At 42.9% G+C, this 23,724-nt stretch overlaps 1 protein-coding gene across 2 annotated transcripts in view; it reads right to left on the reverse strand.

The window, feature by feature from the left end:
• The window catches only part of SV2C (synaptic vesicle glycoprotein 2C), a 236,681-nt gene that overhangs the window by 73,162 nt on the left and 139,795 nt on the right, over nucleotides 1-23,724 (reverse strand). For both annotated transcript variants that reach the window (XM_032335926.1, XM_032335925.1), the window contains exon 4: nucleotides 19,464-19,615. In XM_032335926.1, coding sequence (XP_032191817.1) covers nucleotides 19,464-19,615 — 152 coding nt within the window. The remainder of the gene's footprint in view (nucleotides 1-19,463; nucleotides 19,616-23,724) is intronic.

Below are 23,724 nucleotides of genomic sequence, written 5' to 3' on the forward strand. Positions count from 1 at the left end.
TTTACCTACGTTCATTCTTCCATCTCAACTGATCAAACATCTCGGTCTGAGGAAATGCAGTATGTAATTCTGACAAAGTCTGGCCAGCCTGTGTAGTTTCTTCAGCTTTTATCTCTTGATTACAGTTACTGCAGGAGGAGCCATGTGAAATCGCTCACCCGTGTCACCTTCCATTACAAATCAGGTAAGCGCAGGCTGCCCTTATGATTGGCCATATTATACTGCATAAAGGAAGTTTCAATTTCCCACTGAAGTCTGAACCAGAGGGAGAAGGGAATAAATGAGCAAATCAATAATCTTTTCCCTGAAATGAAACTATGATCTATAATGCTCTTACAGAATGCCAGGATGCTTGTATTTTTAGGGCAGGGGCCACAGCCTCACTTGGGCAACCGAGGAAAACAGAAGCCTGAAATGAGGCTGCTACTTGCTGCTCAAAATGCTGCATTGTTGAGGAAGCAGATGATGTATCGTAACAAACCTTGTCTCTTTGGATCCCTCCAATTTGGAAATCACAGGACCATGGCCACAAAGCATTTGGTTCTTTGAGTTAAAACCCCCAATTAGTTTTCCTCTGAAAATTTACTGCATTTTTCATGTAAGACCACTGCAAGCAGACCTTGAAATATGCTGTCCTGGGTTTGGTTAAAGGGTGAGTCACTTGGAATTGGGCTTTAAAATTTTAATAATTTTCTAAAGAAATATGTATAATAAAGACTCACTCATTGTGAATTTTTGATATACACACCTAATTTCATTGGTGGCAAAAAGGACACATAACAAATTACTATGGCTAGGCAGTTCTAGAAACAGAGTAGGTGGTTCTAAACTACTAGCTCCATTAAATTTAAATATTTATTGACTAGCCTGCTATGGTCACACAAATCAAACTGATAGGCCCATTTACATCCCAGCTTATAACAGTGCCCAACACTTTAAACAAAACAGCATTTGTTTAGAAGAATTATACATATGGAAGCCTTCCTAATAAACTTGTCCCTCTATATGGTGCATTAATGCAGTTTCACTGTTGTGACATAAAAACGATTTCGGTAACAACCTTCCTAAGACCAGAAAACAGCAGCCGTGAGCAGCAACAGCACCAGCTCACAAACACGGGTGTCTTTGCAGACCAGAAGGCAGGTGTTTTGGAACCCTGGCAATCATTCTGACTCTAGGATATTCACAGGTGCTAATGAATCCTGCAGATTCCTGCACTGGACAGAGATTTCCCTTGGAGATCTCCTTATCACTCCTCAGTCTTTACAAATGACCTGATAGCTCCTCAGAATAGGAAATTGGAATTAATAACAAGGTGCACACTTTCTAGTGCACGGGTGTTAGAGACTGAGGCTTGGAGAACCAAAGGGCATGTGAGTTTAAGTAAGAAAAGAGGTCATCTGGGGCGCCTGGGTGGCTCAGTGGGTTAAGCCGCTGCCTTCGGCTCAGGTCATGATCTCAGGGTCCTGGGATCGAGTCCTGCATCGGGCTCTCTGCTCAGCAGGGAGCCTGCTTCCCCCTCTCTCTCTGCCTGCCTCTCCATCTACTTGTGATTTCTCTCTGTCAAATAAATAAAATCTTAAAAAAAAAAAAAAGTGGTCATCTGATTCTTATTCTGGGACTCTCTGCTACTTTAGCTCTGCTCCCCACTTAGCTTATGCTCAGAAAACATTTTAATTTATTTACTAAATAAACTCCAGTAAAACCCTTGACATTTTTTAAATCTTAGGTGCAGGGGGTTGAATTAATGACCCTCCCAACTACCACAGTCTCAACAGGATTGTGGGAATCATGTGCATATTTATTTCCCCCTTATCAACATTCCCCACTCTCTTATGATTCCCCTAATACCCCCATGTCTCTATGGTTTTTTTTAAAAGAAATTTTTCTTATTGAAATACAGTTGACTTACCATGCTGCACCAGCTTCAGGAGCACAATGTAATCATTCGACAATTGTATACAACATGTATATATTGTATATCACCACAATAAGTGTGGTTACCATCCATCACCATACAACATTATTACAGTATTATTGACAATATTCCCCATGCTTTCCTTTTCCTACTGGTGATTTGTAAGTGGAGGTTTGCATCTCTTAATCCCCTTCATCTAATTCACTCATCCCCTCCCCCCATCCCCTTACCTTCTGGCAACCACCAGTTTACCCTCTATAATTGAGTCTATTTCTATTTTTATTTGTTCATTTGTTTTGTTTTTTAGATTCCACATACAAATGAAATCAAATGGTATTTGTCCTTCTCTGACTCACTTATCACTTAGCAAAATACCTTCTAGATCTATCCACATTGTCCAAATAGGAAGATTTCATTTTTTTTATGGCTGAGTAATATCAAATTGTACACACACACACACACACACACACACACACAGTATCTTCTTTATCCATTAATGTAAATTGGTACAACGACTCTAGAAAACAGTATGGAGTTTCCTTAATAAATTAAAAATAGATACACTAAAAAAAAAATTAGATACACTAAATGATCCAGTAATTCCACTCTGGGAATTTATTTTTTAAAAAATCACCCTGAAAACTGTAATTCAAAAAGATAAAGCCAATGTTGACTCAAATTTGAATAAAATCCTTGTAAAACAAGTCGGAGGTCCCTTAACTTAGAAAATGGCAACATGCTAGGTTCTTCAATTTTTTCTTACTTTTCACTCACTATGGTATCATGTCGCCATTACTGTTTCTAATTGATGCCAAGAGTGCCACCAACTTTCACTAACCCACCCTCTAGTGATGGATGGACAGATTGCCCCAATTTACTCCTTTCACAAACAGTACTGCTGTGGCCATCCTTCGGTATGGCCCCTGATGGATGTATGTATGCATTCCTCAGGGTATATACCAGGGATGGAGTATGCTATGTCAGAAGGTATTTATTTATACATTTTGACAAGCATCATCTGACCACTCTCCAGAATGCCTATACCAGAGTACCCTTCCTTACCTAGGTTAGAAGACTCTCAGTTCAAGGCCCTCCCACTCCAAACCTCCTGTTTTCCCTTGCTTTCAGTTTTTAGTCACTGAGACCCCACCTCAGCATGGGCTTGAGGTGAAAGGAAGGCTTTGTCTCCTGCACAAGGAAGGCCTTAGTCTCTGATCCCTACAGGAATATGGGGACTGTCCACGTGCACCACTATTGACATACATCCTCACTCCTCTGGGGGGCGTCATTTCACCCTCTCTTAGCAGGAAAAGGGCAAACAGTTTTCATGCCTTAACTTTCTAGCTGCTCAGTTCTGGATTTTTCCATGCTCTCCACTTTTCCTGCCAACTCTTCCTGGAATGCAGAACAAACCAGCTCTCCTTAGTGTGACAGTCCCATTTCTCATTTTCCAAAGCGTCTCCACTGTGACATGCCCCTGCTGAGAGCCGCAAACTCTCAGGTCAGCGTAGCACATCTTCTGCTCTGTCACCCCTCAATCAGGTTCTCCCTGCTCTTCAAACCATGACCACATGCACAGGCTTTTCTTCAAGAAACGCCCAAGTGGACCTGATTTGACTAGAGTGGATTGTTAATAGCAGGGAAAATCTCCCAGACAGTGTGGTGCATAATGAGTGTCTGATGCTGTAAATAAACCCAACAGTCTGGATCCCCTGAGCAGCCGGCAAAGGCTACTGAGATAGTCCTTTAGAATCCAAACATGCGTCAGAGGCCAGAAGATAAAAGGAGAGGAGCAGGGGTGGGGGGGGGGGTGTAGAAACAACCCAGAAGTCCGGGAACCACTGTAAGTTCCAGTAACTTAGCAGCAGCTAAGTGACAGAACTTTAGGTAACAGAGAGCTATTTCTCATCTCCGTTCTAAGCCATTGCTCCTGCAGGGGCTCAGAAAGAGTGAACCAGGATGACATCAGCCAGTTTCTCCCCTTTAAGCCGCATCAGCCCCAACCATCACAAAGATGGGAACTTGTTCCTAAGACATTGATTCATGAAGGAAAACAAAAACAAAAACAAAAAAAACACCTCATAGCACAAGCTTATTTAACCAAACTAAGTAGAACTAAGTGGTTATGTTAGATCAGATGCGAAGAGGAGTCTAACATCCCTGCCCAGGTCATTTGGTCACTCAGTTCAACAAAACACTCATTGTGAGCTAGTCTGGGCCAGTAATGGCGTTCTGGTACCATGGAGATTATAAAGATGACTAAGAATTGATCTTTGGCTTCAAAGAGTCCAGAAATTGCTTAGGGTATTTCGGAAAGATGCATTTTTTAAATTGAATCTATAAATTATGGCTGTGGAAGAAGGCAGAACTGTGCCTGGTCACATAGAGCGTGTGAGGCACCATGGCCCCGGGGTATGATATTTGGGTCAGAAAGGGGGAATTGCTTGTCTACAGTCTTTCTTTCCTTTCTCCTTTCTAGTAGTCCTCTGCCCTCTCTACACTGCAGAAAGAGACTTCACTGCTGGCCCGGCAGCACAAACCACACATGGCAGAGAGAAGATGGTCACGGAAGGAGTTGGTCCTGCTGGTTGCTTACCTAGTGCCTTCTGCCCCGTCGGCTCCTGGGCAGGACAGGCTGTCACATACTTTGACCTTTATCTGGGTTCTGGGAGGATGCTTCTGAAAATCTTCATAAACGACCAAGGGCAAATCTCATTTAGGATAAGGACACCTGGCAGTCAGACATGTTGCCTCCTACTACTTCTCAGAAGGTGCCTTAGGTTCTTCACCCTTCAGCAGGACACTGCTGAGGCCCTGCTCTTCTGGGGCCACTAGCTCACGTCCAACCTCTGACCCAAACTAAGCTCTTGCTCTCTCTGGTCACTGGGACTCCACCCCACAGCACAGCTCCATTTCCTCTAGTTTGAGGGCACAGCTGTCCCACAGGTACTTAATGACCAGGAGCCCCACCTGCCTTTCTCCTCAGGAGATCTTCCTCCCACTCTGGAGGCACCATCTCTCCCTCAGCAAAAGCTGAAGACTAGTCTTCTCTCTTCCAGGTCATGTTAGCTCCTTTCAGCTTAAAAATGGTTCCTCCTGTGTTAAATTTAGCACCTGGCCTATAAGTACATTCTGTTTGGTCCATACAGAGCTTTGAAAACTTTTTGAAAAGATGAGGTGATTGTGATAAAGCCAGTTAGGAAAACAACGTGGCAGTTTCTCATCAAGTTAAAGATATACTTACCAAACAAGTCAGCAATTCACCCCTCAGATATTTACCCAAAAGAAATAAAAACCTCGTTCACACAATGACTTGTACTCAAATGTACATAATTAATCCTAATAGCCAAACTGTAAACAACCAAAAAGATCCATCAACTGGGGAAAGGATCAACAACAACTGTGACCCATCCATATGATGGGATATCACTCAGTAACCACAAGACATGAACCCCCAAACTCTCAGCTACAAAGAAGAATCTCAAAGACATATGCCCAAACAGAATCCAAGTACAAAAATTATGTGCTGTATGATTCCATATATAAGAAATTTTATAAAAGACAGAAACATATCATTGCTTACCAAAGACCAGGGATGGTACGAGGAAATTGACTGCCATGGAGTACAAGGGGATCTTTTTGGTGAGGGGAGTGTTCTGTATCTTACTGGGGTGGTAGTTACACAATTGTAAACCTTTGTCAAATCTCATCACTTAAAACGGATTGATTTTATTGTATGTGATATTCATTTCCTATTGTTCTGCAACAAATTTCTGTACACTCTACTGGCTTAAAAGCCACACACAGGTATTATACTACAACCCTGCAGTTCAGAAGTCCAAAATGGATCTCACTGCCCTAAAAGCAAAGTATCAGCAGGTCTGCCTTCCTCATGGAGACTCTGGAGGAGAACAGGTTTCCTTACCTTTTCCAGCTTCCTGGGGCTTCCCACTTTCCTTCGTTCATGGCCCCCTTCCTCTATCTTTAAAGCAAGTAACCTCAAACTGAGTTCTGCCCACGCTGTCACTTCTCCGTCTTTCTTCCTTACTCCATCTTCTGCTGTCAAAGCCCCTGTGATTAGATTGAGCCCACTAGAAAATGCAGGATCATCTTCCTATTTGAAGGTCTGATTAACAACCTTAATTCCCTCTGCAACCTTTATTATCCTTTGCCATGGAAACTCTTACATTCATAGGTCCAGAGGGTTAGGATGTGGACATCTTTGGGGACCATCATTCTGCCTACCACACAGGTAAGTTATAGCCCTATAAAAATAATTTAAAATTTGACAGATTAAAATTGGAGAGAATTCACGTAACTATCCAGAATTCTGCTCTCTCCCAGTAAATCTGGCCACACTAGGCATCAATAACTGGTTGGCTTAAATCTGTTAGGGCTGAGTAGCTGCCAACCCTCAACAGAGGGCATGGACTCTCTCTTTGCCTCCATTCCCTTTCTTGTCTGCTTCATGCATACACATTGCCTGCCTGGGCACTATGATACTTAAATTGGTCACTTCAGTGGTAAACTGTTGAATCGGATGAAACCAGGAGTCTCTGACTTTTCACAACTCATCTTCCCTTCTTACCTAAGGTTTCCCCAGCCTTCCACCCTAATCTTTCAGGCTGATGTGTTCCCTCCAACTACACTGTAACATGATCTGTATGTTAAAGGGGGCAAGGCTGAACTTCCCAATCCACAGTATTTGAGAAAGGGGTGCTTTGTGCCAACAGGCTGCAACAGGAAAGACTGGAAGCAAAGCTCGATTTCAAGGTTGTTGCTTGTTACCCAAGATCAGATGTTTCTGTAGACTTCCACCTTAGCCTCAAACCTTCTCCAGCTTCTAGCACTGGGCCAGTCACAGGGTAGATGTCCCCCAAATGTTTGCTACACCCAAAGCGCGGTGTTACATCTCATCATGTAATTTCAATGAAGGTTCAATCTCTGTTAGTTTAGCAGTAATGAGAATTCACTTCTAGGAGCCACTTCTTCGTGGGATAATTTAGGCTTAGGAAAAAAATAAATGGGTTCCACGACCTTCAGAGAGTTTCCTGACCCTTGCCAGTCCCCTCATTAAGACATGCTTCCAGTTGTTGAGAAGACTGGGTGAGGGAACGTACAAATGGCCGAGACAGCGCGTCTCTTCACTCTGACTGAATCACACAACTAGCAAGAGCATCCTCTCATTAGCAGGATGGTCCATTTGACTCACATCTATGGTAACCAGTCTGCTCTGTTTTCACCCACATTTTCTTTTGCCATATTTGGTCTCCTTTAATTTTGCCAAATTTAGAGCCTGGCCACCACTGTTTCCCAGCACATAGTTCTCAGACTGTTTTCCAACCTCTTTGCAGGTATCCCTTTCAAGCCTCACGACCACCATTTGTCTTATACATTACACAGTATGATGGGCAGCACAGCCAAATGGCTCACTGAGGGGTGGGCATGAGGGTGAGGAAGAGTGGACAATATAATCCAACCCGTCCTCAAGTGGAGGCGTGTTCCAATGTTACATAAAGATCAGGCACTTCCTGAAGAAGAAGCACCTCACATACTTGAGAAGGATCCCTTTAGGAAATACTTCATTGCATAGTAAGATTCCCCTCATCATGCTTTCAACCTCAAACTCTGTCCTGCTTAATCGTCTATTTTTCTAAGCTTCCATTCCAGGCATTAATTGTGCATCTTATGAAATTAGTTACATTGGTATCCTTTCTGTGGTCCAGTTGTGCCAAATGGCCACATTTGCTAAGATGCCACACCCTTAATCTTTAACTGGGATTGCTCTGGGACACTCTAAAAGCAAATCAGAGTAAATCTAAACTCAATTTTGACAGAGACAGCTATATAAAATAGAGATGCTAAGTCAGTCCATAAGAGAATAGGAACTTCCAGGTCATTTAGCACCAATGCCTCTGATGTAAAAATTAAAGTTCAGTTTACTTCTTACAAATGAAAGAATACTGCACTTGTTTAAAAAAAAAAAAAAAAAAAAGATGGGCAGCTCTACAACCTTTCATCTTAACCATCTGGGTTAGTGGAGGGATTACACATTTTGGGGACCTCACTATGCATTTGGAAAAAAAGTGATGTCCAGGTTCTCTAGCTTGTACCCTAAGATGTCAAGGAAACCTTCTCTACCTCTCCATAGTACTGTGAATATATCTCTTGCCCTCTAAGCCCGTTCAGTATTATTGACAGAAATCTTGGAAATGGTCACCTCCTCAAACAAGGAACACTTTAGAAGTTTACAATTCTCATGTCCCTCCAGGTGGAGCTTGATTTAGAAGCGCTGTAATTAGTTATCAAGACTTGGTAATGGTGCTAATTGTAAGCCTGGGAAAAAGGATCTAATTAGGTTAATGATGAATTCAGCCCAGCAAGTGTATTCTCAGAATAGTTCTTTTCAAGGAAACACATACGCAAATGCATTTTGTCTTGTTCAGAATATACAAATGTTCAGAGAAGTGAGATGGGCAGTTCTTTTGAAACATAAGGATATCATAAGACCTTATTTAAGGGAGGAAAAAAGATCAGTGTTGCAGAGTTAAGTCTGCAGTAGGGCCTAACAAGAAAAACATTAGAAAAAATTCTTAGCTTCCAATGACTTTAAAGTACATAGGTGAATACCCATGTACTTCTGATGACTGGAAGGTTCCCTGTTTGCTAAAACCATAAGAGGTGGTGTTATGACATGAACCATGTCTCCCCAAAATTCATATATTAAAGTCCCAATGCCTAATGTGATTATATCTGGATATAGGTTTCTAGGAAGTAACTGAGGTCTAAAGGGTGGGGCCCTGATCAAACATAAGAAAAAAGAGATCTCTGTCTCTCTGCCACGTTGAGGACACAGCAAGAGGATGGCCAGGAAGACAGCCCCCAACCAGAAACCGAATCAACTACCACCTTGATCTTAGACTTCCTAACCTTGAGAACTGTGAGAAAATAAAGTTCTGTTGTTTAAGCCAGCCGGTCAATGGTATTTTGTTATGGCAGCCCAAGCAGACTAGCACAGGTAGGCTATGTACGTTTTGAGCTAGAAGTTTGGCAGAGCTGAATTTCTCTGCCTAAGCAAGGAAAGCAGGTGGACCATTCAGTCAGCTTCCTGGAGGAAGGAGACTAGCCAGTGAAGTCGCATCCTATGGGGGAGGGAGAGAGAGAAGATGTAAAGCAGCCTTTCAAAGGCACACAAGTATCACATAAAGATTGATGAAGTTGTGGGTTATAAGGCATATGATGGAAAAAAACCTCTTCTGTCTTTTATGATATTTGCAGTAAGGTAGTTTTTTTTTTTTTTTTTAAAGATTTTATTTATTTATTTGACAGACAGAGATCACAGGTAGGCAGAGAGGCAGGCTGAGAGAGAGAGAGGGGGAAGCAGGATCCCTGCTGAGCGAAGAGTCTGATGCGGAGCTCAATCCCAGGAGCCCGGGATCATGACCTGAGCCGAAGGCAGAGAGTTTAACCCACTGAGCCACCCAGGCGCCCAGTAAGGTAGCTTTTAAATGATTGAATTCTGGGTTTAAATGGTTTCTCCTATGGCAAAGGATGGAGGCATGAGTCTTGCAATGCTTGCCAAGGGGCTGGGACGGCAGGCATTACCCAGACAGGACAGGGGACCAGTGTTTGTCACATGGGTTGTATATGCACACTGTAGAGACCATCAAACAACTTCTGGCTCCAAACAACTCTGTGGGCTGCTCTTTGAGATGTTTCTTAGCTCTGACATGTGTGGAAGACATTTTGAAGAAATGAAGATCAGAAAACTGGTTCTAATTTCTAATCTTCCATTTTCTCAGTCTCTTTGGGAAATGATGAACTTTCTATGCAACAGGTTCACCATTCAAAAAAAAATGGGAGTAACACTTACTGTTGCTCTGGTTTCTAAGGTAATTGTAATAAATATGATGATAGATATAAAAATGCCTTTCCAAAAAACACATTATTAATTTGCCTTTTCCTTTTTAATTTGAAGTAACTAGGGTCACAGATACTTGCAAGATAATAGAGAGAGATCCCATGGTCCTCTTCACCCAGTTTCCCTCAATGCTTAGAAATGTTTTGTTCTGAAATTACCATGTACAGTATCAAAAGCAGGAAACTGGCAGTGGGATCATGTGTGTGTGTAGTTCTATGTCATTTTAACACATGTGTGGAATTATGTAGCCACCTCTATATTCAAGATAGATACCCTTCCATCAACTCCAAGATCTCCCGGGGGCTAGCCTGCTGTAGTCATGCCTGCTCCCCTTCTCCTCACTCCCTCTAACCCCTGATAACCATTAACTTTTTCTCCAGTTTGTTATTTGTCCTTTTGAGAATGCTTTTTTCACTCAGCAAAATGCCTCGGGGCCTATTCAAGCTATTTATCAAGTTCCTTTTGTTGATGAGTTATAGCATCCTGTGTTAAGAACAATGATGTGCAAGTTTTCGTGTAGGTAAATTTTCATTTCTCTGGGTGATGGTAAATGCCTAGGAGTGCAATTGTGGGTCATATGTTAGGTGTGTTTAAATTTTTTTTTAGACAAACTGCCAAACTATTTTCCAGAGTGGCTGCGCTATTTTGCAACAAGTAATGTATAAGACATGCAGTTTCTCTGAATCCTTATCAGCATTCGGTATCACCATTCATTTGTTAAATAAATTTTTTATACTATCAAATGTTTATACTATTTGTTCCAAGGCAAATCTTAATGTCAACAGCTCTTGGAGAAGGCATCTTTATCTATAGTAAGTGAAACCAACTTTTGTGGTTTTATTTATTGTAAATATAGGTGCTTTTATCTCTTCTGGAGATCAAGTTCTCCAAGATTTATGAAAGATCTAGGCCAGTGATTAGGCTGGAATTCACATTTGCTTTGGGAAGGACCCAGGGGTCTAGTCAGCTATAATCTGAGGATAAGAATGTCTGGTCTGCTGGAATGATGTCCAGAATTTGCATTGGCTAGGGCTCTTTAGAGTGTTGTACCGAATTTTCTGTAACCAACATGTAAAGGCCACACTAGCTCAAACTATACCTGCCCTCATATGGACCCATATTCTCCTCCCTGACACATATTATTGCATGTGAAGTGCTCTACCCTAACTAGGGCCTCAAGATACTTTGACTAGGATGTCACATGTTGGTAATCATGCCTTTCTAACAGCAGGTGCCACCCCTCATGATTGAATCTTGCACAGAAAACTCCACCATCTTTGAAGAACAATTAAACCACTATCAAAACTCCTTGGTGCAGTGGAAACTGAAGCTGTGTATTTTGAGCTAATTTCTCTTAGGCTGTATCTGGGGGTTTTTTGAGTCTGAGTGTTGACATTTTGATTTTGTTCACAAGCCATGCCAGCCATCTAAGGAAGGATTCCCTTGGTTCCTGCCATTTTCTAAGATTGGTTCTCTAGCATTCCTGGCCATTCTATGAGCTACTCAATAGCCTCCTGATAAATTCCTGTTCTGGTTAAGTTAGCTTGACTTACTTTCCATTATGTGCATCTAAAAACTGCCCAATACAGAAAGGCCACATTAAAATTTAAATCAAGAACCATATGGACATTTTAAAAAGACTTTCTAGAAGAAGAATGAAATGGTCAAGCAGAGGTGGCTAGTTGTCTTTCAATATCCACTCTATCTGATTTGTATTCTCTTTATTGCTTGGTTATAGAAGATTACATTTCCAAAACTCCCTTGTAGCTAGGTACGCTAGCTAAAGTTCTGGCTAATGAGATTTAAGTAGATTTGTGTGAGATTTCCATGGAGATTCTTAATGGCAGCCCAGGTGTATCTTTATAGATCCCTCCTGCTTTGTCCTGCCTAGAATGTGGACCTACCGGATGAAATGCACTAAGAATGGTGGATAAAAGGAATTTTGAGTTAAAAGGAATTGGGCCTTTGATGGGTGGAACTACCATCCCAGCACTAGACAGCCCCCATCCAGGCTTCTTTTAATATAACAAGCTTGTATCTTGTTCCTGCCTCTGTTGATTTTTTTTTTCTCTTATATCCATCAATCTTAATTTTTTTTCTCCCCTTAGTCAATCCTAATCTTAACTAAGAGATGGTAAAGAATGGAATGTGGGATTCTGGGAGAACTCAAAGACCAGTGGTTTCCTAGGAGCCAAGAGAAAGGATTTGTTGACTTCTAGCTTCTATGTCCATATCTACTTAAAAATAAAGACAGCTATTACGTCTGATACCAGCTGTAGTTACTTCATACGCCAATTCATTTTGCTAACAACTGGTCTCATTTAGAATCCTATTTTTTTTATTTTCTGCCTTTAAAAGCATTATTCTGAGAAGAGGTGTGCAGGCCAAGGGATGGACGAGCAGCCCAGCTGTGCGGGGTCACCCAGCACCGCCAGCAGCATATGCACCTGCAGCCTTGCCCGCCCACATGTGAATGGGAAAACTGTCATATTTTTATAGCCCCTATCTCTGTTTTCAGACTGTGAGTTTAAGATCAATGTGCTTGGCACAATGTCTGGGACACAGAAGGCTCTCAACAAATGACTGCCGCCCCTCTGTTTCTGAGGTGCGTGGATGGCAGTGGGAGGACTTGAGCACCATGATAATTGGCTTAATGCACAATAGAAGAGTGACTCCTCTATGCCTCGGTGGTCAGAGTGAGGATGTTGAAAAGCACTTCCCAGAACTGTGCAGGACTGGCAGGGGGTGGGGTGGGTGGCAGGTGGGGGATTACCTGTACCCAAGCAGAAACATGTTTCCCCAGGTGATGCACTTCCCATGAGGAGAGCGGCGGGAGGTCTGGGGGTGGGGGTGGGAGAGCTTGTGACTTTAAGAAAGGAGGCTTCCAGAACACCTGAACAATGACACACACTCACTAAAAACATAGCCATACACTTGACTATGAGAATGCCTCATATCCATTTCTTAAGCTCTTAAAGAAGGACTTTGTCGTTATTATTTTGGGGGCTGATGTATCCTCTTAACGTTTGGGGAAAACTAAGTCATAGAGTGAAGGAAATCTGAGCCCAAGAGTCATTTTGTTGAAATCAAAGATTAGATGCATCCTAAAATGGACAAATTAAGAAATAACACTGGTGTACACTGATGTACCAAGGGGATTCCCCTTGCAATGTCTTACTCAGATACTTAAGCATAAAATCTTCAGTGCCATGACATTCAGTGAGGGATGGCAAAGGTGGGTGGCAAGGCTGGGGGCACTTGGCTGGGTGGGAAAGCGGGACACAGCTGTCACCTGTCACCTGGAGTGGGTGCAGAATACTTGGCATGCCTTACAAGCTCTGTTCTCGCATCTTCCCCCTTCTTATCCACCTCCACAACGTTCAAATAATAAGCACACAACTGAGAGAATATGGTCAGGAAAAGGGGAGTATGGTTTCTTCACTCTTCCAGCTCCTTCTTCATACCCTTACCTCAACATTAGCTCCATCTGTGGAAATAAAAGACCGCACTTAGTGGCCATGCGTGTCAGGCATGGTGTAAACACTTTCTGTACACAGTGCTTGAACACAGCAGCACTATGCGGTAGTATGCTTGCTTTCTAGACAAGGAGACAGAGGACGAGACAGCCCAAGAACGGTCCTAGAGGTGACAAAACTAGAGAATGGCAGAGTCGGCTTGGAACCAGGCATGCCTTAGATCTAATCCCATGCCAGGAACCACTCTGCCTCCTACCAGGTCCAGAGCATAGGACACCTTCCCTCCAAGACAGCAATGACTCTGCCAAGGTCCCTGTAACCTGGTGGGCTGGGCAGCATCTCTGCTGGCAGGCTAGGACATCTTGTTCCTTCTACCTGGCGAGAGTGCCTCGAAGGTGGGTCTTTGTATAGTTTGTGTCCTTCAAATATTAATTCATCCAACCAATAATTGAATGGAAGATATGGATTCATTGGGTTCCAGGTAATCCAGGTTTTATGGTATTATTTTTTTCCTTGAATCTCTCTCATTATCTTAAAATTTTTCCTGATTTTTCCTTTCTTCTGACTCCTCTGATCTCCTCACCTGCAAGGTGAGGTTTATTGTTTGTCATTTCTCAGCTCCTTCTCCATCTTTTCCTGTAGCTCGGAGCTCGTGCTGGACTGCGCTGATGGAGTCTGGGAGCCCGTGTAGGTAAACCTGACAGCAGAAAGAGCTACCAGTTTTTGAGCACTAACTATGCACTGGGTGTTAACATGATTGTCATGCTTAACCCCCAGCATGATGCAGAAAACGGGATGGGAGACTGAAAAGCTTGACAAAGGTCATACCCAGAAGCAGTGTGGCAGGGATTCGAGATCAGCACTCACCCCCCCATCCCTTCCCTTGGCCACAGTGCTTTTCCGATCATGAACAAAACGTGATACCCTCGTCTGTTTCCTTCTTCAGCCAGACAGTCATTAGACTATGACTAGACTGTGCTCCCTTCACCCCGTTTTATCATGAGGGAGTTAGAAATGTATTAGCTTCCCATATCACAGAACTAAAGGAAGCAGGCACATCTTGGTCAGGAATATGTGAGGTTTTAAGTCCAGACCTCGAGATGCGGCTGGTGGGGAAGCTGGTGGTGCTGGGATGGGCCTGGCCTTCAGGGTGCCCTCAGCTTGGCCCTGGGAGGTCTGCGGTGAAGGGCAGAGGGTGATGGAGGCTGTGGGGTGGCTAAAGTGCGGCGGGCAGCCCCATGCACTCTGGGCTTTAAGAGCTGAGGCATTTTGTGCTGAACGGAGAACATTCCCACTTAGCTAATTGAATGTCCTTGCTTGCACAGTGGTGCCCCTCAGCAGGGGACAAACCTCATCTGATGCGCACAACGAATTTCAAAGAGAAAATGACGTGGGAGGGTTTAATGGAGCAGACAGTGCTGTAATCCCAGGGCAACTCCAAAGCCCGGGCCAACGTGCAAGCTCTCAGCTCTCAGCGGAAGAGGGAAAGTGCTGTGAGTCAGCAACCTGTTCCATTTTCCCTTGAGGCCCAGGGGCTTCCATTAATGCCGTGTTTGTCCTGATTACTCAGGGGAGGGAGGGTGAAGGAAAAGCGTCATCCCTGTGCTATCTCTTCTCTCACAGGGATCCCAGCTGCTGGAAGGAGTGGGTCACAGGGGAGGGGGCTGGCAGGAAAGGTGATGACATTCAAACACTCTGCCCCCTAAGGCTGTGTCAGAGTGGGCGATGTAATCTTCTGTTGGGAACCTTCAGATGTTGGAGACCGTCTGCAGGGAAATCTTCACCCCCACCAGCAGCAGTGTGAAGGTAAAGCACCATCATGATCCGAGGCTGGTCCAGAGACGAGGCCTCGGCCAGCTGGGTGGCTCCTTCTGTCGGTCAGCAGACCCTGGCCACAGCCCACATGTGAACTCAGGAGCCCTTGCAGCTGTCCAACCCCCCTTCCTGGCCTTGTCTAACCTCTGAAGAATCCTTCCAGATTTCCTTGCCCATCCTGAGTGACCGCTCTTGGTCTCTCTGCATAAGAAGTTTGTCTGGGAGTCAGAATTCAAGCCTCTTGAAGGCTGAGGGCTCTGTGCACGGACAGCCACAAAATGCAGAAAGAGAACACCACAGACACCTTCTTATCTGCATCACTTATCATTTGAATTGCTTGTGGTGTGGATGCCAGTTTTTGATCCTTTCCCTCTAGCACAAATCCTGTTACTGATGTAAGATGGGCCAGAACCTGGCTCTGAGTCGTTCTATGATACTCCCAGGTTCCTCCCCTGCTGGGTGAAAACTCCATCTGCTGTCCAGGTGCTGGTGCCCAGGGGTCTCCTGAATGAAAGAGGATGGAGGCCCAGGGCCCACGTACTCTCCTTCTTCTATAAGCTGTGACACCATTTATATTAGGCAGAATTTCAGAGGCAAAAGAGAAATCTTTTCACTTTCTCTGAGACTGTAGGAAAAGTGGATGGACTTAACAGCTCTTATCCATTTTACGTAAAGTCAAAAGATGTAGCATTGAGAAGACAGAGCAAGATGTCAAAGCTACTTTGTAAGTGATTCTCAGCCACATGAGTGGGGAAAGTCCTTTAGCCTGGATGAAAACAACAATATGGAAACTTAAACGCCCACTGAATAAGTCAACCGTGCCAGTCAGGCTCACTCTTCTCTTTGCGCCCATCTGTAGCCTCCCTCCCTGTGCATACATGGTGAAGCCTCAGGGGCTTCCCAGATCACCCCCTGGCAGAGGTAGGAAGCTGAAGATTCTCAAACCTGGCTGCAGAGAACCAGCTTTAAATGGCTTTAAAAACCATCCATGCAGGGGCACCTGGGTGGCTCAGTGGGTTAAAGCCTCTGCTTTCGGCTCAGGTCATGATCCCAGGGTACTGGGATCAAGCCCCATATCAGGCTCTCTGCTCAGCGGGGAGCCTGCTTCCTCCTCTCTCTCTGCCTGCCTCTCTGCCTACTTGTGATCTGTCTGTCAAATAAATAAATAAATCTTTAAAAAAAAAAAAAAAACCATCCATGCAGAATCCCCAACCCAGATAATTAGATTCGATTGATCCGGAGTAGGACCCAAGCGTGGGTATTTTCAGGGGGTAACAGAAGTGGTAAATTTTATGAAAAAATATTTATAAAAAAAGTGTAACTCCCATATGGTGACATATGTAAATCTTAAGTACCTAGCTGAATGCATTTTTATAAATGAATACTCCTGAAACACCCTCCCCCACACCAATATAGAGAACATCATCAACCCCCAGAAGCCTCAACACAGGATTTTTAAAACTAAGTTCTTTTCTTTTGAGATAATTAGAGCTCTCAAGTTGCAAGAGCATAGCAATGAACTCAGCAAGGGTATTTAAAAATCTCCCCTGTTGATAAAACTATACAGACAGGCTTGTTTGCAATAATTATTGCTTTGGCCACATTTCTGGCCAGGAAAGCCTTCATGTAAAGTTTCAATATTCTGTTACTGATTTCTTAACCACGTCATTATTTCTCAAGGTTCCTTTAACATAGAATTAATGCCAGCCTCAGATACACTTAATTGTCATTGGGGTTTTTTTGGTAAACTTTTTAGGAATTGTTTCTGATTCACAGCCTCAGCTCTTTCCGGTTATGTATGGACTAGGCAGACCGTTTTGCTATAAAAAAGAATATCTTATGTATGCTTGAGAAAAATAAAGGTAAAATTACACTCATTTTTTGGGGGTCAGCCACTAGCTGATGGTTGGTGAGTCCAGAGGCAAAATCTGGAGCCCACCATGGCTCAAGGGTAGGGATGTGTGAAAAGCAGGAGTCTGAAGAACTAAATACCCAATGAGGAAAAACAAACAAACAAACAAACAATCAAAAATAACAAAACCAATCAACGCCCAGGCCTGTGGAAAAGTGCAGACTGCAAAAGCCAATCTGAGTTCCGAGTTTGGGAAGACCAGCTGGAGAAATTCTACAGGATGGGAAGGGGACCAGGAAGAAGGGACAGCAAATATCCAGGAGCCAAAGAGCTGTGCCACCATCTAGGGTTAGAAAGAGGCTGGCCTCCGAAGGAATCCAGCCGCCACGTGAAGCGGTCAGCAGTGACTTGCTGTGTGAGCATCTGGCAGAGCTGGCCAGTGGGGCTGCCCCTGCGTCCGCGTGGATGAGGCAGCGAATTTTCATTCATACAGAGGTTGCTTATGGACTAGGGCGGCTCCAGGAGCAATGCTGAGGAAAGCTGGACTCTGCCCGGGCTCTGCATCTCCTTTTTGTCTCTTCACGCAGAGCTCCTAAGAAGCAATTCTTCTTCTTCTTCTTTCTTTTTTTTTAAGGTTTTATTTATTTATGTCAGAGAAAGAAAGAGGGGGAGTGGGGATGGACAGAGGGAGAGGGAGAAACATCTCCCATCAGTTAGTGGGAGCCTAACTTGCGACTGGATCCCAAGACCCCTAAGATCATGACCTGAGCTCAAGGCAGATGCTTAACTGACTGAGCCATCCAGGCGTACTAAAGCAATTCTTTCCATGGCAGCTAAGTGGGTTTTCCATTCCAAACAGCCAGCTAAGTGAGTTGGGAGCTAGTTCTGAGGGTGGCTGAGGTCTTCGGGGCCCAGACAGAGAAAAAGAATCACCTGTAATTCCTTGCATGGTGGGAGACGACAAGCCTTATGGCAGGTGTGAGTTAGTACCTCTGGAAGGGTATCTCTGGCCCTGAACAGATCAGAGTCCAAAAAAGGAAAACCCACCATTTGCGCTTCGCACGCCACACTCAAGTGTCTGGCAAGGAAAAGTTCTCTTTAGGCCAAGTAACCAATTCCTTATGCCTTCCTTGTTATTGTTATATACAACATTGATTTGCATGTAACTTTATAGGTTTATTAAAAGAGTATGACATGCATAAATTTTGTAACTCAATAGGATAAAGCTCAATTACAATGAGTTCAAATACTAAAGTTTACATCTTGTCTTTGATTTTTTTTAAAATATTTTATTTATTTATTTGACAGACAGAGATCATAGATAGGCAGAGAGACAGGCATAGAGAGAAGGGGGAAGCCGGCTCCCCGCTGAGCAGAGAGTCCGACGTGGGGCTTGATCCCAGGACCCTGAGATCATGACCTGAGTGAAGGCAGAGGCTTAACCCACTGATCCACCCAGGGACCCCTTGTCTTTGATTTTAACAGTGGATCAAATTCACTCAGGATTGTTCCCTAACAAACCTAGGCTTTATAGCCAAAATTGCTCTGTTCTAAAATAAAAGGAAAAAAAAGAAAATGATCCAAAAGCAAATTTTTGAAATCTAATTTTTCACCCAATGATCAATTAGATTTTAGGTTGAACAAAGAGTTAGTTTTTAAAGTCCACATGTGGTTTTAATTTACATAGTATTCATAATTTGCAAACTTCAACATGTTTGTTCTCTTTCTCTTTCACACAGATACACACAACCAGAAAACCTCCACTCCCCTCTGTCTTGTTTATTGGATTTGATTCCTGATGAACCTCTCCCTGCATTTCACTGTTTGTGGGTGAAGCACCTGGCAGTTTCTGGCTTCTAAGCAGGACAGTGCTGACTGTTCAGAAACAGGAGAACTTAAAGTGTTCAGAGGTGGTATGAACAGCTTAGAAGAAACTCAGGAAGGATCTGGCCAGCAAGGACAGTTGAGTCATCTCTTAAGTTCTACAAACAGATGTTCCATGACAAGACAGGATGCTTCCTGCTCTCATCCCAGTTCTCAGCTGCCAGCAGAGGTGGACTGACATGGGGTTGAGCTTTGAACTAGACCCAGAAGGGACGAATAAAGGCACATGTATGTGCCTGATGTGTATGATAGTCCCCAAAACAATGGTAAGTCATTCTGCCTTCTATGCCAGTTATGACCTGTGTCTCCCCTGTTGTCCATTTTGGTGGGGAGCCTAGAGTTGATAGCACATAGAAAGCCAACGAAAGTGATCCCTTGAAAAACAGCAAAATGCGGCAATATTCCTACAGGACCCTTGGCATGGTCTTACCTTCTACAGATCTCTATACAAGGGAGAAAATCCTAGATAAACAAAAGGCAAAAACTTGATCATGACAGTGTTGTTCTCAAACCAGCACTGACAAGACAAGAAAGGGACAGAAGGGAGGCCGAAGTCAAAGAAGGTGATGCCTTGTTCATGCCAGGCCAGCCTCTTACCGTAATGCGGGATGATGGCCCAGGCCATTGCAGAGGCGTAGATGCCGCCAATCATCCAGAACATGCACAGCCAGCTCAGATGCTCCCCCCGCTTCTCTCGGGCCAGCACTTCCGCGAAGTAGGAGAACACCGTGGGAATGGCCCCTCCAATCCTGCCAAGAGCGACAAAGACTATGTGAGATCAGAGCAAGGACAGCTGTGGGAGATGCAGAGGGCAGAACCAAAGCAAGCCTTAGCAACACACACTCTCTCTTCACCCCAGCATATCCAGAGATGTATATTTTCTATCATTTTATAACTTTAATATTATAATCTCTGTTAAATATAGGTTTTTTATCCCTCCAGAACCTGTAATTAAGGGATGTCACCAAAAGGTGGCAGTGGTGCCCTAGTCATGGGGTTTATAAAGCTTACCCTTGCTTAAGGATCAGAGAGGTTTCTGCTCAGGTTGACTGAATGTTCTACATATTTGCAAAAATTACAGTATTGGATCTAATCTCATGAATATTTTAATGAATTCATTTTTAAAAAGAGGTACTAGGATATGTCCTAGTCAAAGACATGGTAACTTTAGAAAGAGGTTCAAGGGGGCACCTGGGTGGCTCAGTAGGTTAAAGCCTCTGCCTTCGGCCCAGGTCATGATCCCAGGCTCTCTGCTCAGTGGGGAGCCTGCTTCCCCCTCTCTCTCTGCCTGCTTCTCTGCCTAGTTGTGATCTCTGTCTGTCAAATAAATAAATGAAATCTTTAAAAAAAAAAAAAAAAGAAAGAAAGAAAGAAAGAAAGAAAGAAAGAGCTTCAAACACTTCTGGGAGGCTGTCTGCCATTGGGCTTACTTGTGGCTACTCTGTGGCAGTTGGTCCTGCAGCCCGGTCAGCCTGTTGTGCTGAGGGACACAGGCCCAACCAGGTTGCTTCTTGGACCACTCTGGTTTCGACCCAGTAGATCTCACTGCTGCCCGAGTACATGTGTATATATGCACACTGGTTGAATCAAATAAGGCACTGCTGATTTCCATACCAATAGAATGGGGTACAATGCTTCCTTCTGGTAGTGTAACTATAAGACATCTTGACATGAATAGTGACTTCCATTCAGGTTAAGGCTTCTCCAGTGAGGGTCTATAGAATATTTTGTTCCTTCTAGGCAGATGGGCCCTAGATCTCATCTGCATTTCAAACAGGTTTTGACCCCCAAGTTTTAAAAAACACAGCCTCAGAAGTAGGGACGTAGGAGAAAACATTACTCAACATCATCCCAAACAGTATATGAATTCTTAAATTTGGGGGGAAGATGTACAACAATATACAAGAGCAAGTTGCAGAGAAAACACTAGCAATACATTTTTTAAAATATGTGCCGATTCCCTTATGCTTAGATTTCTGTAAGGTAAATTGCTATTGACATTTTATGTCAAGAAGTAAAACATATATTTATGCAGTTAGCAATAACTGATTTCCTCAAAGTCTTTAATATGATAAAGAAGTATTGGCAGTGACCTTAGCAAATGAAATTTAGAGAAAGGCCTTATCTGTAGCCAACTGGATGCCCCAATCCAATTGCAGGATCCATCATGTCATTGTGCATCAAATGGTAGGTCAAAATATAGCACCATTTCATTCATTTGCCCCTGCCTAAAGTGACATGAGACACGGGCATATCAACTTAGGCCAACGCTTTTCAATCTGTGGGCTATGAAATTAACTTAGTAGCTATAAACAGAATTTTTAAAAAATTGAACTAGAAATGAAAAGAGTTAAGCACAACTAAAGTAATGAGGATAAATATCATTTCATGAAACTTTTGTTTTCATTACAAAAATATTTATAATGTAGAAAGTACACATGTATATGCATATACGTGTCTACTATAAATTTATATACATGAACAAATAAATATGTATAAAAATGTATATTGGATTGCAATGTGTTTCTTCATGGGAATTGCTGTTCAAAGACTTGAAAAAAACACTAGCCAAAAGCATCTCTATCTGTTTGCCTGGGCTACGAATGTGGCAGTTCTACCTAAAATTCCTGGACCCCACATGACCTCAGATGCAGCACGTGGCCATTTGGTGCCATTACACTAGGGGGAGCCAAGCATTCGAAGGTCATCAAGTGGACCTCTCCACACACAAGAAACAAAGGCATGTGGCAGGCAGTCAGAGCTGGCTCTATCCCACACACAGTTCTCTGCCCAACTTCTCAAGGACCAGAAACCATGGACAACTAACTGAATTTTAAAATTCCACAAAACCCTGAACAGATTTAAATGGTTTCATTACAACACACAATTTTAATAGGAAATAAAACAGCTGTGTCATAAATCATTTAATGCTACTGCTTTTTTCATTTGACGTGAAGAATCTGTTTCTCTGCACCATAAAGCCCCAGGTCCCATATCTATGCCTTCACTTCTTGATGCATAAAAAGAGTCCAGTTTTTACTGACTTTCCACGTCCTAATTAATGTTTCATCAGGATTCTGGACATTCCATACATAAGAGCTATCACTCCCATTTCATGAAGGCACAGTTGCATGTAAGATATGCCAGGCCACTCGGAAATGAGAGAAATGTACTCTGGGACGGCTAAAGTGGCAAGTGGAAGATCATAGCCTTGCTTGCTGGCTTTACACAAACCATTGTTGTGTAAAAGAATACCAGGTTTTAGGGGCATATAGGCAATCCAGCTGGTTCTGAGTCAATGCCTCTTTTTCAAGGTGGTTATTTTTACACCAATGTCCCACAATATGTTTGCAAAGCAGATCACAAAGAACTCTAATACCAATGCATAAATGAGTCCAAAGAATAAGTGAGGGGTCTCTTCAAATCCTTTGCAAAGTTCTTCAGATTCAGAGCCCTACGAAACAACATAAGCATTCATATCTCTCACTGTAGGCTGATCACCCATTTTAGGGAAAACATTGCTCCTCATGTTACTCCTCATGTTACTGCAGAAAAAAACATTACAGCCTGATGTCATGTTAACTCTTACTAGTGTTTTATACATTGGCAGAGATCATAAACATTGTTCACACTAGACTGAAGGCCCCTTGAGGGTGAGGACTATATCCCATTCATCTTTGAATCTCCATTATCTGGCCCACTGGACACGCACTCGGTGCGTCTCAAGAGAGTTGTATTTCTCTGCTGATGGAGGTGCCACTCCAAACAGACTAGAGTAACTTGCTCTGAGGACCTAAACACCTCCCACGAATGGAAACACACGTCTGATGTTCCGGGTCAATGTAATCATAAAAGAAGTTATGGGTGCTAGAATGGAGGTCCCGGTAGCAAAAGAGTTCTTGAAATCACGCTATGTCTGAGTTGCACAGTCACCTCATGACCAGATACCTTGGTGAAAAGAGCTACTTGGAACCCCTGGGCATAAGAATGTGCAATCCTCTTGGGCACTCCAGGGACTCCTAAAATCTTTGATACCTTCCAGAAAAGTGCTACAGAATGCTATCAACAATAATAAAAATTTAGATAAGAGATGAAGCATACGTTTTCATGTCTCACGATATGGTTTTGTTCCTTTAAGTACTGAAGATAGAAAAAAGCTGCCCCCCCCATTTTTATGAGTAAAAAAGAAAATGTTTTTGTTGTTATTCTACATCAACATTTCAGTATTTTGTGCAAGAGCTATACATTTCCTGGTCTGTTTTATTGTATTAAGATAAAATTTCTGAGAATACATGAAGAAATAACAAATATTTGGCTGTTCTTGAAGTCCCACATATCAGTGGTTCTTAAATACAGTTGCATATGTTCTCCCCTCTCCCAACAGATATTTGGCAATGTCTGGATACATTTTTAGCTCTCCAACTCAGGAGGTTCTACTGTCAGATAGTAAGAAGAACCCAGTGACGCTGCTAAAAATCCTAAAATACAGAAGACAGCTCCTCACAACAAAGAATAATCCATCCCAAAATATTAATAGTGCCAAGGTAGAGAAACTTTTGTAACAGGGATTTAATATGGAAAATGTACTTTGTTTTATACTAAAAATTCATAACATAAGGCATGAAATGGTTATCTTTTACATTACCTGATATGTAATATATCTCTAAATCCAGTTAGCATAGAGATCTTTTTATGGTTCACTATTTAATGATCCGTTAGCTACTGTTGAAATTTTCTCAAGTTCATTTTTGATGGAATGTTTACATAATGAAGCCACCAGATGAGGATGGTTTATAAAGAACTTTTTCAGGATCAGATATTAAGTCTATTTTAATAACTGTCAAAGAGGGTTAAATCT

The sequence above is a fragment of the Mustela erminea genome, chromosome 3, assembly GCF_009829155.1.
Source record: "Mustela erminea isolate mMusErm1 chromosome 3, mMusErm1.Pri, whole genome shotgun sequence".
In the NCBI taxonomy this organism is placed as follows: domain Eukaryota; kingdom Metazoa; phylum Chordata; class Mammalia; order Carnivora; family Mustelidae; genus Mustela; species Mustela erminea.